Source organism: Balearica regulorum, chromosome Z (assembly GCF_011004875.1).
Source record: "Balearica regulorum gibbericeps isolate bBalReg1 chromosome Z, bBalReg1.pri, whole genome shotgun sequence".
NCBI lineage: Eukaryota > Metazoa > Chordata > Aves > Gruiformes > Gruidae > Balearica > Balearica regulorum.
The window spans coordinates 547,186-565,032 of NC_046220.1; the positions used below are offsets into that span (position 1 = coordinate 547,186).

The following is a 17,847-nucleotide window of genomic DNA, read 5'->3' on the forward strand; positions in this document are numbered from 1 at the left end:
ATGTCGTTTCCCACATGCAGATAATCTGAAGATTGGGTCAAAAACAGGTCAGTTATTCTGAAGTATGAGGGTAAATGTGTTCATGGCAGGGTGCACTAGCTAATTCCCTCTATCTTCAGACGGATGTCTGGGGATGTGCACAATCCTAATTGGATTTGGGCTAAAATGAAGCACTGCTGTTAATTTTTTAAAAACGTACATGTTTTGTGAAAGGGAGATTCAGAAATACTCCGCTTAAACTGAGGGAAAAAGGTTGTACCACTGAAATCAAACTTCCTTGCCCTGTGAGACAGCCAAGAGCCCAACGTTGCCGAAAACAAAGAGAAGCTGCGGTTCGGCCCCAATTAGCTGTGGCGACAGCTTTTAGTCCAAAGCAGAATTGGTTTCGGTGGCCGCGGTGGGTAGCGCGGGGAATGTGATGTAAATTATGAAATGGAGGGGTGGCTGGCGGGCGGCAGCAGCGAGGCTTTGATATATAGGTTTTTGGATGCCTTTCCCGTCCGGATCGGAGGCGGCTGAGGAGGAGGGCGTTAGGATGGATTTTCCATCCCCATAAAATTTCAGCAGAGCAGCACCGGTGCCCGTGCAGCTGCGAGTGGCGCTGGGTTTCTGAAAGCCTGGGGAGATTAATTAGAGCTGCTTTGGATTAAGCTCTCCGAACCATATCTAATGTTACAAATTTCTTCCCTTTGTCAGGCTGAGGTGGGGGTTTCCGCGGACAGCCTGCCTGTTGTGCGCCACTTCTGCCTTTATTTATTAATTTTGAAGTATTACGATGCAATGACTTGGAGATATTAGGCATGAGGTCTGGCTTGCTGCTGCCGTGAGCGGCGAGCAGGGGGTTGGTGGTTGTGACCTGGGGGACAGCACCGCACGTTTCGGAGACCTCAGGCTAATGCCTGGCTTGAACACGGAGAAGCGTCGTTTCTGGCAGCGCCTATCGGAAGGGAAGGCAGTGCGTGGAGTCTGCGCGGAGGCAGACCAAGCTGGCGCGTTGCTCCGACGGTCTGAGCCCCCGTCGTGCTGCCGCTGCATCCCGAGCAGCACCGCGGGGCCGGGGATGGCCGTGCCAGCAGCGGGAGGGCACAAGAGCTGTCGTTTCATGCCTGCCTGCCGTTTTGCAGGTGTGATTTGGAAAACTGAGCAGATGCAAAAAGCAACACGTGCGAGTGCCGGCGGGCGCCAGCTGGCTCCTCTCCATGGTCTCTTGCCCCGCGCAGCAGACACCCCTTTTCTGTCTTTCGCTTGGTGAGGTGTCTCGAGAGGGGTGCGGGGTCTGCACCCTGGAAAAGGGACGGGGCAGGAGGGGAGCGCGTGTGTCGCACCTCTGGGTCACAGCGCTGCCGTGGGGCTCATCCCAGCCCGTGGGACCTCCCTGGCTTTCCCACGCTGGCACCCCAGAGCCAGGCTGTTTCAGGGACCAGTCTTGTTCCCCACGGTGCCTGCCACTTTGGGGTAAAATTCCAGGGAGATCTCAAAGAGAAAAGTGCGGCACATGTAGGGTGGGTTGACCTTTTGGTGGGTTACACTCAGGCATCTTCACTAGGACAAGCAGAGGGTGAAGCCGGTGATGGGCTGTCTCACCACTTCGCTGTAGCGCAGCAGATGACGGAGCCTGCCTCCTGGCACACTACGTAAATTGTTTGAAAACGGTACTGAAACAGTCCTGCACCCCTTTTCCCTCCATCTGCCCATCACCTCCCCTGCCCTGGGGGGTAATATTTAGAAATAAAGCTTTTGCAGTGGAGGTGGGTGTGAAACTTCTCCCAGCGCTGAAACCTTCCCATTTGCCCTCTGCAGCGAAGGCTGGCAGGGACAGGACCGTGCAGCCCCCCGCTCCCCATCGCAGGGGGAGTGCTGCTGCCATGGGCGTGCAGAGACCCCCCCCTCTCCTCCCCACCCCGCTCCCCTGCCAGGCGCCCTGCCTGCGGGGTCCCAGCCCCAGCCCCTGCCCGGCGCCCACGACCACCCCAGCTCAGCGGGATGGGGCAGAGGGAGCACACGAGAGGCCCCATCTTGCCCCTCCTTTCGGTTTGTCCTTCTCGGTCTCTCCTTTATATATTCCTCGTTTCACGTGTCTGTGTTTTCTCTCCTCCATGCTATGGCAGTGGTGCTCCATGCTGATGAGACAGTGCGTGGTACAACCGCAGGCAGTCATTTTTCAGGTAATTTCTAGGGTACCGAACACCCGACTCTTGCTTTTTCACCTACCAAGCAGCAGGTCGGGCTTCCCGCTGCGCGGGGAGGGACCCCTGGCCGTGCCCGGCCATGCCGGGCTGCTCCTCGCCGGCGGCGGTGCCGTCTCGTCGGTGGAGGAGCCAAATCTGAGACCCCTTCTGCTGCCCCGCCGAGCAGTTGGAGAGCCTCCTGGGGAGGGTCAGCAGGAGGGTCTCGATGGGGCTGTGAGGTGAGGGGCTGCTCCACGAGCGCCGCCTCCCCCCGGGGTTTTCTCTCCTCTCGGGACAGGGTGTCTGGAAGGATGGGCTCTGCCCGGGGGGAGCGGGAAGAGGGGACGCCGCTGTGCCCCTTGTGAGCGGCTGTATGCCCGGCGCTGCCAACCCACGGTGCCGGCAAGGCTTGCCGCTTCTTCAGGGGCTGCTGTGGTCCCCCGGCCCCTGCACGGGGGTGAGGAGGGCTGCACGCAGTGCCCGCCGGTCGGTTCTGGCGTGGAGGCTCTTCTGCTCTGCACCGCCAGCTCCCTGTTCCTTGGGGGCCAGCAGATGCCTGCTGCTGACCCTCGCCTCCCTGCAGCTCCTCGCCGCTGGCAGCAGCACGTTTCCTTCTCTGCCCACAGCCACGCGCCAACCGTGGCCTGGCGCAGTCCTGGCTCTCGGCTGTGCAGTATTTCACTGCTGCTGCGCCAGCCCGGTGCCGGCCCTGGCCGTGTCCCCGACGCTTTGCGGCGGGAGCTGTGACCGCAGAGGTGGGTGTGACACGGGGGCTGGCTCCTCTGCCAGGACCGTGCGAGGAGGTGGGGGGTCAGCAGCCACTGGGGCTGTCTCCTCCTGGGTGCTGGGAGCTGCGACAGTGGCCGGTGCGTGGTCGGTGCAGCTGCTGGTGGCTCTGAGGAGGGATGTGGGCAAAATCGTGCTGTGGGACAGGGAAGTGGTTGGAAAATCCCTGAAAATCCCACTATTCTTACCTCTGGGAAGAGTTGCTGGGCCATTGCAAAAGAGGTACAGCTCCTGTCTGCGGCAAGCTACTGGGACCAAAAGTGGGGAGGGACCCCAAATCTCACGCCTCCATCTCCTGGAGCCCTGCAGCAGTGCTGCCCGACCATGGGCTCTCCCTCCACACCGTGCTGGGCGGCCATAACGCTTCCAGCCCCTCCGGTCCGCAGAAGCGGTCCTGCAGTTTGAGGTGCTGCTGCTGCAAGCGGGTGAGATGGGGCAGCGCTGCCCGCGGGAGGGCCGTGCCGCTGCGCATCGCTCCATCTCCCCGCGGCGGGGTGACATGGGTGAGTGTGGGGCACCGCCGTCCCGGCCCCGGCGGGGTGTGCTACACCCCGATAGCTGCTTGCTGCTGACACAAACTGGTCAATCCCTCCGATTGAAGGACCAAGCTCGTGGTTCGTTGGTATGGTGCTTCCAGATCATTACAGTTAAGAGGTGAGACCTGGTCCTGCTTCCTCCCAGGCCAGCTCCTCGCACCCCAGAAGGGAAGCAAGCTCTGGTGTTTTGACGTCGACAGCCTGCTCCGGACTCCGGTGCCTGGGCTTTGCAGGCAGGGGCTTGGACTGGTCCTGGCTGGGTTTATGCGAGGAGCGGCATCCCCAAAAGCCGCTTTTGGCTGTTGGGTTTGGAGGTGCACCCCCTGCCCATGTATGACCCAGCCTCTGGCACAGCTGGATGCTTCCTCCCAAACTACAAGTGGCCAGCTCCCCTTTCATAAGCCATAAGCCACGTTCACCCCCTGCCCATGGGGAGCGGTGGATCGGTGTGCCACGGGAAGATACAGAGAGGTTTTCTAGTCTGGATATGGTGCGGGTACGGCTTTCGTAGAGCAGCAGGGGTGAAATAAGGCATCCTTCCCCAGGGAGTGCTGTGTGCTCTCCTCCAGACATCAGAAGTGCCAAATGGCAGCGCACAAGGACAGCTTTTTCCTCTGCTGCGCTGCCATCCCGTCCCACGCTGCTCGCGTGTTCCCAGCTGCCTGGGATGTCTCTGCAGGGCTGCAGCCGTGCTGCTGTTCCTCCAGTGTCTCCTCAGATCAGGGCTTTGGGGAGTGAAAAACCCCGGCGGTGCTGCCGCTCGTGCACGTACCCAGCGCAGGGGGAAGGTGGGGTTGCAGACGTAGGACAGTGTGGAGTGGGGCGAGAAGGCTGAAAAATGCACCTTGGTGGGACCTGGAACGGGAAAAAGGAGCTTTGGTTGCACTTGTGGAAAGGAGGAAGGCTGGGAGCATCGCCAGGGGCTGTCCGCCCCAGGCGCAGAAGCGGGGCTGAAGCAGAGGTGCGGGTCTGCGCGTCTTCGAGGCAGCGGTGGTAGAAGAAAGGGGCTGGGCGCGTGAAGGGAAGGGAGGTGTGAGGGCACGGAGGGCGTTGGAGGAGGAATAAGCTGAAAGGGCTGACGAACAGGACAAGTTTAATGCAAAGGTTAGGGAGGAGCGTAGGAGACGGGTCCTTGCTGAGAAGCCTCCAGTCCAGAGGACCCCGTAGTGCTGACCGTGGGCCGGGTGAAGGGACAGGGTGGCCAGCAGCTGAGCAGCTCATCACTGGAAAAACGTATTTGACGCGTTCATCGGCAAGAGGTTTGTATGGGAGATGCTTCAAGGTGACACTCGTGCCTCACGCAGGTTCTGTCCTCAGAAGAAACATGTATTAACGCAGGCCTGCTAATTCAGGGTCATCCACGTAAATTAACTTCTGTTTGAGTGAGAACTGTGCGGCAGAGACACAACCAGGTACATCTGATCCAAAGTGCTGAGCTCGTGGCAAATACCAGATTGTGTGCTGGGTTCTCAGACACTTCCAAGAAACTTGCAAAAGAGGGAGAAAGATGTGTTCACTTAGATCAGCTTTTGTTTCCTTCAAAAAAAAAAAAAAGTCAACTTTTTGATTTGGTGGCTTACAAAACTCTCAGGGGACAGGGCTGTCCTACGTCACTGCAGCTCTGGACAGCTTCAGCATTAACTTAGTCTGCAGAAATACAGTGGGGATCCGCATCAGGGCTGTTGTTCTTCGGTTTATCTGTTCCCGTTGCTGTTCTTCACTTGGTTGTTACAGGCATGATTGCAATCTCACAAATAAGGGATTAAAACTGGAAGTGCAAATAGCAGCAGGGAAGGGAGAACTTTGAAAGGAAACTCCCCAGTTTTGTGTGAATGATCCTGACAACGAGAAATCGTGGGAAAAGGCAAATGAGGATAAGCTTCCTGCCATGTACGTGGAAGTCCTTCTGGACGTATGGGTTGGCCTCACCTGCTGTAGATTGCTGCAGCTACGTGAACTTCCATGGGGTTATAGGGCAGAAGCAATCTGATTTCTGAGGACCTGAGCTCATTCACCATAGCTTCAGCTAATGGGATTAAAAAATTCCCATGAGATGAGAGAGCATCCTTACAACAGTCAGGTGATTTGTTTTTAAATAATGTGGATTTAGAAACAGTTGGGTACAAATCCATCCATTAAGCAAACACTTTTATTTACGTGCATGTGAGGAAATGCAGTGTTCCCAGGAGAGGGGGAAGCGGGACACCCCGTTCCCACCACCGCCCCGTTGGCACGTGTCTCTTCAAGTGCCACCACGGAAATAAGGAGAGTTCAGGTTAACGGGCACCAACGTTTTTCTCTAACAAGCAAGTAACTTGCACTCAGCAGTTACAGCCCTTGCTTCTCTACAAAACTTCCTCTGTAAGGAAAGCCTTGTTACACATTGATGAGTTTGGCTTCGGTTTTATAAACAAAGCCCATTTTGGTGTTCTCCAACAGCATTGGTGATAAACACACACCCGCTTATTGAGCATTTTGAATGCTTAACAGCCCTGTGTAATGGGTATTGTCTTTAAAACTGGCTGAACAAAGGATTTTTGAGCTCTGTACTGCATCTACTTTTTGTCATGCAGGCAAAAGCTCTTGAATAGTAAATTTATTATCGCTAAAATGCCTTTTGTTTCTTTCTCCAGGCAACTGAATACTCAGCCATGGCATCATTAGCCGGTGGATTAGATGACATGAAGGCCAATATAACCAGCCCTACTTCTGCAGATTTGGGAGCGAGCGTTCCCGGGCCTCAGTCATATCCTATTGTCACAGGTAAGCAATCTTCGACAGCCGATACGTGGTGTGAAGTGTGTGTGTGCACATTGCAGGGTGATGCCCTTTATGGGGTTGTGTCAGATGCGGAGTCATTTGCTCAAAAAGTCTCTTTTTAACTGCAATTTCATAGCAGCTCTGTTGCAAGCCAGGTGCATGGCTTGCACAAATCAGTAGCCAACAGATGCAGCATCCGTCCCTCTTGTCCGGGAAGGAATATGCCCCTCCACCCCAAACCTGCATCCTGAATGCCAAGATGTAACAGAAAAGCAGAATGCTTGCCTCTGCTTCTGGGCTTTGTTGCTTGTTTTTCGTAAAGGTGCCCGGCATGTTTGGCTGGATGGGGTTTTATGACAGTTCAAACTAGCTTGAATTTTGGATGCTTTTGTTTCCTACAAATGCTCCTGTTTTATACCATTTGTGGAACTGTAATTGTGCTGAGTGTTTAAGTGAAAAGCAAATGTTGTTTGTCCAAGGAATGCAGCATCGTCTGCATTTATGTGGCAGGCACAGGGTGAGAGTTAAGGAACAGACAGAATTTGATAAATGCTTTGGTCATCTAGTTATTTGGGACTGACCACATCGCTTGGCAGGAGATTGCCCAAATGGTAAGAAAATGATGACATTGTATCCCAAAGCAATTGTGGGAATCGGAAAAAAGGGGTTTTAAAATTTAAGGCTCTGTGTTTCTTATGCGCGTTACCTCTGTGTATTTCTTCTGTCCTTGTGCCTAACCGGTGCAGATTTCATCATTGGATTTTCTCTGTTTTGCCAAAGATTGGATGTACTTGTTTATTTTGTTGCTAAAATGGAAGGTGATACTGGTTTTAGTATAGTAATATTGTATCTTGAAAGCACTATAATCTCATCTGGCAGGAGAGCAGCTCTGAAAACAAATGTTTTTACAAAATTATTTCAACCCAATATAGCTCTTCATGCCAAAAGTTTAGGAGTATTCAAATGAAATTAGAGTGTTTCATGAACCGTAATGAAATCCACGTTTATCTCAACGTGGGAGGGGAGACACTTCTTGAAATAACTGTCAGGTAATGGGTGGGTGGTTCAAGAGGTAGACTCATAGATAAGAAAGGTGTCTAGGGGAGGATGGATGGGTAAAGAGAAGGATTTTTGGATATTTGTGGCTTACAACAGGTAGGGAGAGAACATGAAGTGTCATGTTTGGGGTCATGAGCCACCCGCACAGCCTATGGAAGTTAAAAAGAAATGTCTCCTAAGGCAAATTATTCTGTCATTGTTTGCAACAGAGCACCATGCATCTTTCTTTGAAGCCTGCTGCTTGTTGCAAAAGACCCAGGCTGCCTGGTGTCCTGTCACCCTTCGTTCATCTTCTGTTTGTCTCTTGCTCGTCCGAGTCCGTGCCCCGTGACGTGCGAGTTACAAGCTCTCTGGGGCTCTCCCACCCGGGAGCATCCGCAACTTGGAGTGCGGGATGGGAGCTGATGGCAGCCGTGCCTTGAGGGGGAGGCAAAATTGCAAGAAGTTACTGAGCTGCATTATCAAGGAGTGAGATTCAGGGAGGCAAGAAGATGATAGAGAAGGTGAGGGCTTCCTCGCTTCTGTCTGCTTCTAAGGAACTGCCTATCCAAGATGTGCGCCTGGTCAAACTGAAGTTCAGCCAAAACCTGTTGTTTAAAAGAGCTTGCTCTTTTACACTGGTTTAAGCACTTCTCATGCTTCTTACATTACTCCTTCCCCAGAGTTTGGTGAGCTGATTGATCACATTTGTTAGAGCAAAACTGACTACAGAAGTGACGTTGTGGAGCTCGTTACAGATTTTGTGTGGGTTCTCCCTGTGACATTACCTGCACATGATCAAAAGTTCCAAATGTTAAATTTAATAGTTCTCATCAAGAATGTGGAGCAGACTTTATGAGTAGCAAGCCTAGAAAAAACCTGCCATTGGTCTTAAATGTGACAGGGTGAGAGCTATAACAGAACACGTTTTACAAGGCAGTAGGTATTTATATCTTTAATTTGATATTGCTGTAGAGTTTTCTAACACCTGCATTCATAAAACTTAGATTTACACGAGCATATCAAAACCCTTTTAAAACCTCTGCCTTCTGATATATTTTTGGAGAAGATTGTCTGACTGTTACCATCCCTTTTCCTTTCCTAACACCCGTGGCAGCCGTTCTGTGCTGCTCGTGCTCTGGGAGCCCCCGGAAGCCCCCAGCGTGATCTGGGCCCTATAGCGCTGGGCGATGCGATAGACCGAGCCGTGCTCTCTGCCCCGAGGCTTTCCAGCGAGTGGAGGGGATGTGCAGACTGTGAGGGGCAGAAGGATTTAAGCAGCCAGCCATACTTTGTAACATACAAGGCATGTACGTTACGGCGTACTTGGTGATGCATTTCTCACCTTAGCTCTGGACAGACTTCTCCATTTTCTCCCAAGAATTAACTCACTTTTTCAGTCACGCCTCTTTTCCCACCCGGTTTCTTTGGTGGGACAGGGGATTCAGAAGAGGAGACATATTTATTGATCCTTTTTCACTTGTAGCCAAAGGCTGCATATTGCTACTGGCCTTCCATCTGTAGTAGATGTCACTGAAAATGATGAGGAACTGGGCGATGATACACAATGGTGGTTATGAGTGCAAGGTCCTACAAACATTTACTAACACATCATGGACTCTGCCTTCTGGCAACGTTTTTGTTGTCTGTGGTCTGCCCAAAGCTACAATAAAATTCACTGGTTTAGTGTTCCTGAGCTGGGGCTGGGTTGTGGTGGGTGGTGGTAGGTGGTAGATAGGGCAGGCAACACTTGGAAGAAGGTTGGCTTTGTATCAGCCCCACTTTGGTGATCAGGCATGGACTCACAAGAGCAGTCCTGCCAGAGCCAGCTTCTGGACCTCAACCCCTTGTCTGGCAGGCAGGAGCCGAGCCCCGCAGACCCATGATGGCATTTCTCCTGTGAACTGCTCCTGTTGGAGGAGGAGCGGCCAACCTGAACTCCAGTCTTTTCTTGGGATTCAGAAAGTTGCGTTGCTCTAACTTCTTCACGCTTTTTTGAGTGTTTCCACTCTTGCTGTCCTGTGATACATCCAAGCAAACTGAGAGCAGGTGACTGAAAGCCTTGGGGGACAACCTGTTTCAGTCGTGCTAGGTGGAGTGTTTTCAGCTGTAAAGGTGAGAGGTGGCTGGATGAACCTCCGCAAAGTGCCCAAAGTCTGTGCCTGGTGATGCTAATGGCTTGAGAGGTTGACCTCACTCCTCAGCTGGCATTACAGATTATGAACACTTTTGTAACAGCTTCACTGCCGTGAGACCAAGAAATGCTTAAAACACTGGCAAGAAGAGTCTGTTGGTGGGAAATGGGGTTTGTATCAAAACTCCTGCGGTGTGTGTGGAGCAGAGCTGTGAACATGTCGTTGCACGGCGCTGCAACAGAGAGGGAGCTATCGGTGGGCATAGGGCTGAAAGGCCCCATTTCTGGGGGTGAATAACTTGAAATATGACATATATCAAGGGGTTTGTGCTAAGAACACTAATGTCCTTTTGAAAGCTGCCTTTCAAGCTTAATGAGTTTTAATGAGAAAGTCTGGAGACTTTCTGGGCTGCCATATGTGAAGAGACCTAGGTCTAGTTCATTTTGTCAGTCTTAAGTCTGTAAGACTGATCATGAAGGAATTTAATGCAAATAAAGCTGAGAACGAAGGTCTTAAGTGAATTATGGTCACATTGTTCTTGCTGCTGGGCTGCGGTGTGGGTGGCAAATCAATGTTGAGGGTTGAGATGCAAAAGATCCTCTGTGCAGTCGCTGGCACGTGTAAAATTTCTATTTCTTAGCAAACTGGTAGATCAAGACATTTGCGATATTTCTGGAGGATGAAAGGACCTTCGCATTCCTACCGGTACTTGCTGCTAGAATATGTCTAAGGAAAAATTTAGTGACGGTTCTCAGTACTGCTTCATCCACCAACTCCGTTGTGTTATAGACCACCAGCCAAACCTCTGATTAGAGAACCACTCGATTTCTCTCCATCGTTTTTATGCCACGTTAAATATTAAGTTTGAAAAAACCCCTTCCCTTACTGCTTGCTGCCACGGTCCATAAGTGCTCTCTCCGTTCACAAGCCAATGACATGTGCCCAGCTCATTACTGCTGTAGTCAGCAGTTTCCAAGCAGCCCGTGACTGTTACTAATTACCTGCAGATGCATTTTCCTGGCTCCGGCTTGCTGATTTCAGCGTGGTCGGTATCACTTTGAGAGGACAAAGTCGTACTAAATTGACACCTTCTCGCGGCTCTGCGGCACGGCGCCGGGGGCAGATTGACAGACCTGCGGCAGCCCCGGCTGTGGAGTCAGTTTGCATTAGCAGAGCCAGGAGCGCCTGTCGGCCAGCCTCGGCCGGGGCCGGGAAGGTGCTTCTCACGGCGGTGGGGTCTGGCGTGAGCTCTGCATCGCTCTGCTGAAAGGGGCAGCGCAGAGGAAGCCTTGGCAGTGGGCTTTGGTTTTGTTCCTCTGGCAGGGGCTGGAGCGGGGAAGCCTGGTCTTCTCCTGTGCTGGGACATCTCCGTTGCGGCTTTGCCCCCCTGTGCTCGCCTGCTCTTCCTCACTCTCAGACGCGCTGGCGTCCAGCCTGATGAGCGTGTCCTGTTGCAGCTGTACTGATGGAGTACTGGCTGCGGTGCGCTTCGCAGCTTACACGCTCGTGCAGGGAGAGACCGAGACTCTGCCAAATACAGAGAGGTTATTCCTTATCCTCCACACTCAACCTTGTAACCACACCATGGAAGGAGTGTAACTTATGTGCTCCTTCATGGGGTCAGCCTTGGAGACAACGGTCCTGTAGAGCCAAACACATTGGATGTCCTGCACATTTTGTATGCACATAAAAAGGTGAGAAAGAAACAGAACAAAACAGGAAAGATGGTGAGGGACTGTTCATCAGGGAGTGTAGTGACAGGACGAGGGGTAAGGGGTTCAAGCTGAAGGAGGGTCGATTTAGATTAGATGTTAGAAAGAAATTCTTTACTGTTAGAGCGGTGAGGCCCTGGCAGAGGGTGCCCAGAGAAGCTGTGGCTGCCCCTGGCTCCCTGGCAGTGTTCAAGGCCAGGTTGGATGGGGCTTTGGGCAACCTGGGCTAGTGGCGGGTGTCCCTGCCCATGGCAGGGGTGGCACTGGGTGGGCTGGGAGGTCCCTGCCCACCCAAACCATTCTATCATTCTATGATTCTATGAAAACCAGGAGCAGGGTCAGTTCCTCACTGGGAGGGGTGGGGAAAGACAGACATTCTCAGTGGCAGTCAGCTTAGAGTGCCTGCTGTGGCTTGCGTTGCTGGACTCAGCCACCAGCCATAACTGATCCCAGGCTTCGGGCTGAACGGAACGTAGAGCAAGTGGGGTAAATGCATCTGGCTGAACAGACTCCTCCGCTCCTGGAGGGATCTTTTTCCTTAGTGTGGATCCATCCAACACCTTTGATGTCATATTCATGCCAGGTAGTTATTTCTTCATGGGTGGTGCAGGTCTGTGTCTAATGCAGGTACAGCAATGAGTCTAACCTTCGATATTACTGCATATTTTGTCAAATTTTTGTAGTTAGGAAACAAAAATGTGAAAATGGGATAAACGCAGGTTAAAAGACAAGCCATTTCTTCCTGCTGTTCTGCTGTTACGTATAGTCCTGAGCTGCTCTCTCTCAGTGTGTTTGATGGTAGGAGTGCCCAGTCTCACAGGGGAAGCCCGTTGCCTGACTCTTCAGCCTGCTTCGTTCATCCCATCATGCTTGACTGCAATTTATGAGCCACAGTTTTGCCGTGTCTTGTTGAATGGCAGATATTGTTGGTCACTTCTGAAGCTAGGCACGAGATAGTGACAAGGCAGTTGGACTGGAAACCTTGCCAAAAATGGATCATCCCTGAGCAGTTCCGTGTTTGCAGCCAGCATGGATTCTGATGCCTTCCACAGCAAGGAGGAACAGAGCTGCTCCTCTGAAATCCCAGGCTGATCTCTTGCCAGGATTAAACACTGATAATATTTAGCATTTAGCTCAATGCAGCCTGAAAGAACCTCTTGTATTTTTAAGAAGAACACAAGTGGCATGTAGGATGCAGATGACCTCCAGAAGAACGGCTACAGATCCTTCTCAGCCTAGGGGTGGAGAAGGATTCATCTGAGCAACCCTAGACACCATCCTGTGGGTGGAGGAGTCTGGAGATGCCTTCCTCTCTCCACAGACTGGAGCTCAGGCCTTGGGTTTGGACTAGATGTCTACTTTTTGCATAACCCAAGTTAGGGGGGGTCTTACAACACACTTGATCATGATCATCCTGATCAAAGGGTGTTTTGAGCTTTGATCTCCAGCTCTCTCCTGATTAGGGAGGGTGAAGCACTTTTCGAGCTGACAGTAAGGAGGGGTCCTATGCAAGCGACAGGACCAGAGTGCACCCAGCTGAGAGCAAGAGCAGGAGCAGGCAGCAGATGCAGCAGTTTGTGCAGAAGGATGCAGAGAAGGGGGCCAGAAACTCCATATGGAAGCTTAGAAGTGGTGATGGTGTGCCCTGCTTGAGCTGGGAGCATTTGCACTGGGGAAGAGGGAGCCTTCCCTGTGTGCATCTATACGTGATGGAGAGCGAGCAAAGCAAATGGAAGCACTCTCTTAGTGTTGCTCAGTGACTGGGCAGGAGGCCACAGGCACAAACTGAAACACAGAAAACTCTTACATGGGAAGAAACGTTTCTGCTGTGAGGGTGGTCAACACTGGCACAGGTTGGTCAGAGAGGCTGTGGAGTATCTGTCGTTGGAGATGCTCAAACCCCAATTTCATGGGTCCTGAGCATCCTGCTTTAGATGACCCTGCTCTGAGCAAAAGGGTTGGGCTAGATGAACTCCAGAGTTCTAACCTCAGCTACTCTGTGTTTCTGTGGTAGGCACAACGCTTCCACATCGCTGGGGAGGAGCGGTGTGTCATTGTTTCTTTGGTGGGATTGTGCCCAGGGTGGCTCTAGGACAGTGCTCCCCCCCCCCCCCCAAGCAATTAATGGAGCTGGGACTGCTGGGACCTTCTGGGGGTCTGCCTGTACTGGGAAGTGCCTGACAGTGGCGTAGGTGGGTGAGGAAGCTTTCTCATCCATTCACTTTGCTCTGTACATATGTTTCATAGAATCATAGAATGGTTTGGGTTGGAAGGGACCTCAAAGATCACCACAAAACATGGAAAAAAAAAATGGATGTTTTGCTTTCCCTCGTTTCGTTTTGTTTGGCTTTTTCTTCCCTCTTCCTTTTCTTCTGTCCTTCCTCATCCCTGGCTCTGTACCCACCCAGCAAAGATAACGACCTCTCAAAAGCTTTCCCTGGGATTCCTGACCTGACTGAAGCTCTCCGATGAACACTGTAAGGGCTGTGTCCCTCTGGGAATGAGTATCAGGTGAAGAGGGGACATTGGGGTTGTCTAAGCAGCTTGGAATCTGGCTTACTTCTTTTTATGTCTTTGGAAGTTAAGTATCTTAGGGGTACTCCAGAGGAATCAAGAGTTTAGTCTTGGTAAGAAGCGGCAGGAGTGGTGTGTGGTGAGGTGTGTACATCCAGGTAGAGTGTTTAATCAGTGTGGACAGGTAAGGTGGGAAATGGTCAGGGGCTGAACCCTTTGGTGAAGGTCCGGGTGGACCTCAACAAAAACGCTGCCTTTCTTCACCATGTCTTGGCTGGATTCTACATGCTCGTCCCCTGTCAGAACCGAGTCAGCGCCTCTCTCCAGGGTTTGTCTTCTCTTTGCTATTGCCAGGCTGAAGACAGAAGTTTCACTAATGAACAGTGCTCTTCTTTCTTCAACACCAGTGTGCTCTCTGGAACTGGTGCTAAAAGGAGCCAAGAAAGGGCTGCTTCTCCCTTATCTGAAGACCTTATTTGATCTGTCCTTTATGGACCATTTTTGGTGATGATCTGGGACAAGTGACTACTTTTTTTGTCAAATGGAAACAATAATGTAAAGTTCAAAACCAAAAATAAGGCTCCCAATACATGCCTTTGAGGAATATGTAGCGAAATAGGACTTTCCACTCTTTCTTGCACACCTGATGTTCACAATGAAGACAGCTATTATTTTACAGTTGCAAAAATGTGGTACGGGGTCAACATTTCATTAATGTGAAGTGCAGAAGTGCTTTAATAATGCTGGGAAATGCATTGTGAAATCTGTTGTTGGTGATTCCTGTGGGGGGAGAGGACATGTATTTTAACTTGTGTATTGCTGTAGTAAAAAAAAATTAATGTGAAAACCTTGTGTGTAGTTGATTCTACAGTTGTAGTTTGTTTATTGTTGTGAATTTACATCTAAACCCAGGTCTTGCTGAACGCAGTGAAAGAACCTGGTTTCATTAGGAAACACTATTTGGCCCTTAAGTGAATCCGTTACGTCGCTTTTTAAGAGTGATGTAGCAGTGGACTCTCTTCACTGATTTCTCACTGTTTAGAATGTCAGTGGCTGGTCATCTCTGTAGCCAGATCTCCAGATGGAAAGGAGGAAGCGCCTGTAGAAGCTGACTTACCCCATGAATTTTTGGATATGAAGTTAAGGATCCTCCTGAGAGGGTGCCGGTTTCTTTCCAATGACTATTGAGGGAACGCGGAGCACGTAGCCTAAGCGAGACCTGGATGGGTGGGATGGACCTGCCCCGCGGGGAGCACGGAGGGTGGCATGAACAGGGTCCTCAGGGCAATTGCTGTCCAGCTGATGTCCGCTGAAATATTGGTAAGCGGTGGTTTTACAGCTGTGTTTTCACTAGCTGAATGAAAAGATTTCAATTATTTCGATTTCAAATTTAAAATACTTACAGTTTTTTAATGAAAAGTAGTTTCAAAGAGAACAATTTCTACCTCCCCTTCCAACTTTCTGAAATAAGAGTAATGTAACATTTTCACAATTCCTTCTTCCTTTTCTTTCTTTTTTTTTTTTTCTTCTTCCTTAAAATCAACACAGTTTGAAGAAAGTAAAGAAAAGGTTTGGTTTTGTTGAAATTGCCTTTTCTTCTGGAAAAGTGCTTTGTTGTTTGGTGGGGTTTTTTTTGTTGGCCAATTGTAATAGCAATAATAAAAAGTCTTCTTCTGAGGCCATTATGTTTTGGTCATATAATCTGTCTCTACGTGGAAAAGTTCATCAGTCTTTAAACATTATCACCAAATTATACTTTAATTTCTGTGGGACTGTTTTGAAGTGCAAATCGTTGTTGGTAGATGGCTGGTTCCTAGTGCAGCATAATACTAGATTTACAGCTTAGTCTCTACATTTAATAGATAAAAGTGCAGATGCATTTTCCAATAATCTATTCGTCACTCCCAATAGGGCCTGTCATGTTAAAGACTTGAAAAAAGGCCACATAAACTCCCGTGGAAAGGCAGCCAATCTGAAAAACAAAAGTGTCATTTTTAATGACAGGACAGAGTCTAACTGAAACACTGTTGAATTTTTCCATTTTTATGAATTCTTATCTTGCCATTAAAAAAGAACAAGCGCATTTGAGAAAGCAAACGAGGCCACTTGTACCCCACTAAGACCCAGGCTATTAACTGCCTCTTTTGATGATGTACGGCCTGACTCTGCTGGGAGTTTGGCTGTGGATTTAAATGTTGAATTTAACTACGGTAAACATGTTTTGGTGCAAAGCATGTATAATAACAATTTGCATTTACATAGCATCTTTTACTTAAGGATTTTGCAATCTCTAATTAATTAAATCTGTTTCCCCCTGCCCCCAATACCGCTGTGGTATGGATAATAAATACAATTTTAAATTGAACAGCCATGGCAGGAGGATTAAGACAAGAGGGTTCTGGGGCCCCCGTGCTGGTCCTGATTGCAGCAGGGCTGGGGCTTGTTCTAAAACGAGCTGAGCATCCCCGTTTCGTGTTCACCCCGCTTCGAAACGCCCTGAAAAATGCTGGGCATCAAACCAGCTCCGCACACGTGGGTGGAAAACGCCTTGCCGGCTGCACCCGCAGCGTGTCCCACTGGTGTTTGGGTCCTGGGCACACTCACCCACGGCCGTGCCACCCCCGCGGCAGCTGGGGCTTCGGGTGTGCAGGGCTGGCAGGGCGGCTCGCCGCCTCGCTGCTGTAGGACACCGACGGCCCATTCAGTCCACAGACGGCGTTTTTCGCAGCCAGAGAAATGCCATAAATCTGTCTCAGATCTCCAAATTGGAAATAACAGTAAAAAAAAAAATTAGAAAGGAAAGCATTCCAGTTAGCATAAATGCTTCCTAAACTGCTGTTTTAGGCTGCAACACTAGCAAAACATCTGAGAGTATCTGAAGCCACCGAAATGATATTTCCAGGTGGGTGGGTAGAGGGGTGTGTTGGCGTCTGTGCATGTGTACGGCACAAAAATGAAGTCTAGTGCCGTCTGAGTCAGGCTACAGATACCGTTTCTAGGACGAGGTAATTGTTTTCACGACAGTGGTTGAAGACGCCTCCAAACTGACTGCACCACCCATAACAGGAGACCTTAGCTGGCCAAATACGAGGTACTTCTCATCTGATACCTGACCAGTTGGGAGATTTAGGTTATTTACACAGGGAACGGTGAGTTGTTGGCCCGGCAGTTTGGGAAGCAAGTGGAGGGAATGGTCAAGCGGAGACAACGCGAGGGCTCTGTGCGCCACTGGACAGTGCAGAGCATGCCACAAGGATGCTCACTCGCCTGGTGGGCGATGCTTCCTCCGGGTGCTGAGCAGTGTAGGTGCTTCCGACAGGAGAAGGGGAACATCTTCTGTTGCAGGGTAGGAAGGAAACCTCTTGCTTATTTTCTCTACTATCTATTTTGAAAGAGCTCTTCTTGTAGTTCTGGCCCTGGAAAACTCTGTGTTATGTATGAACAGAGATTTTATAAACCCATTTGGGGTTTTTTTTTTTTAATGGACTATTGTTTCTTTATGGCTTCGTATTACATCAGGCCAAAAATGTGTGAATTTTGGGTTTTGATGTCAATTCTCATAAAAATGTTGAACTGTAATAAAAAAAAAAGGAAAATGCAAAAAGCAAAATGCAGTGGAAAAAAGAAAATGACACTGGCATTTCTTTAAAATAAAAGTTTCCTGGTTTTGAGCTGCTTGATGAAACTGGCATATCTACCAACAGCGAGGAATATCGCCTGTGGAAATCCCATGAGAATCAGCAGGGACGGAGGCTGCCTGTGCTGCCTCAGACTTGACACCTGACTTGGGATTTTCACACAGATGTGGCTGAAAAGTGAATTCAGTGAGGGCACGAAAGGAGTATTGGGGTCCCACTGAGTTTTCTGTCTTTTCATCGTACATTCTTTACAACAATCTGAATTCCTTGAGCTCAGCCCTGTGATGACACTGTACCTTTTTTGAGCACTAACTCCTAAAAAAGGGCTTGTGCATCAGCAATATTCCTCTAAAGAGGGGACATACGTCTGTTATCTCGTCCCCAGCAGTTTTCGTTTCCGGCGGTGGTGGGTCCAGACCTGGTGGCCTCTCCAGAGGTGATCACCCTCCATGGAAGGGCTGGTCCTGGACTGTTGGGGCTTGAGGATCTGCAGGAGGCGGGGGGGGGGGGGGGGGGGGGGGGGGAGGTGGAACCCCGCAGATGCTGCTGCAGCAATTGCA

The 17,847-nt window shown here is 50.4% G+C and overlaps 1 protein-coding gene across 4 annotated transcripts in view; it reads left to right on the forward strand.

Moving 5' to 3' along the window:
• Positions 1-17,847, forward strand: part of PAX5 (paired box 5) — a 140,962-nt gene that overhangs the window by 69,167 nt on the left and 53,948 nt on the right. For 2 of the 4 annotated variants that reach the window (XM_075739786.1, XM_075739788.1), the window contains 2 exons: positions 2,109-2,165; positions 6,124-6,253. In XM_075739786.1, the coding sequence (XP_075595901.1) occupies positions 2,109-2,165; positions 6,124-6,253 (187 nt within the window). The remainder of the gene's footprint in view (positions 1-2,108; positions 2,166-6,123; positions 6,254-17,847) is intronic. The other 2 variants (XM_075739787.1, XM_075739790.1) reach the window with 1 other exon arrangement.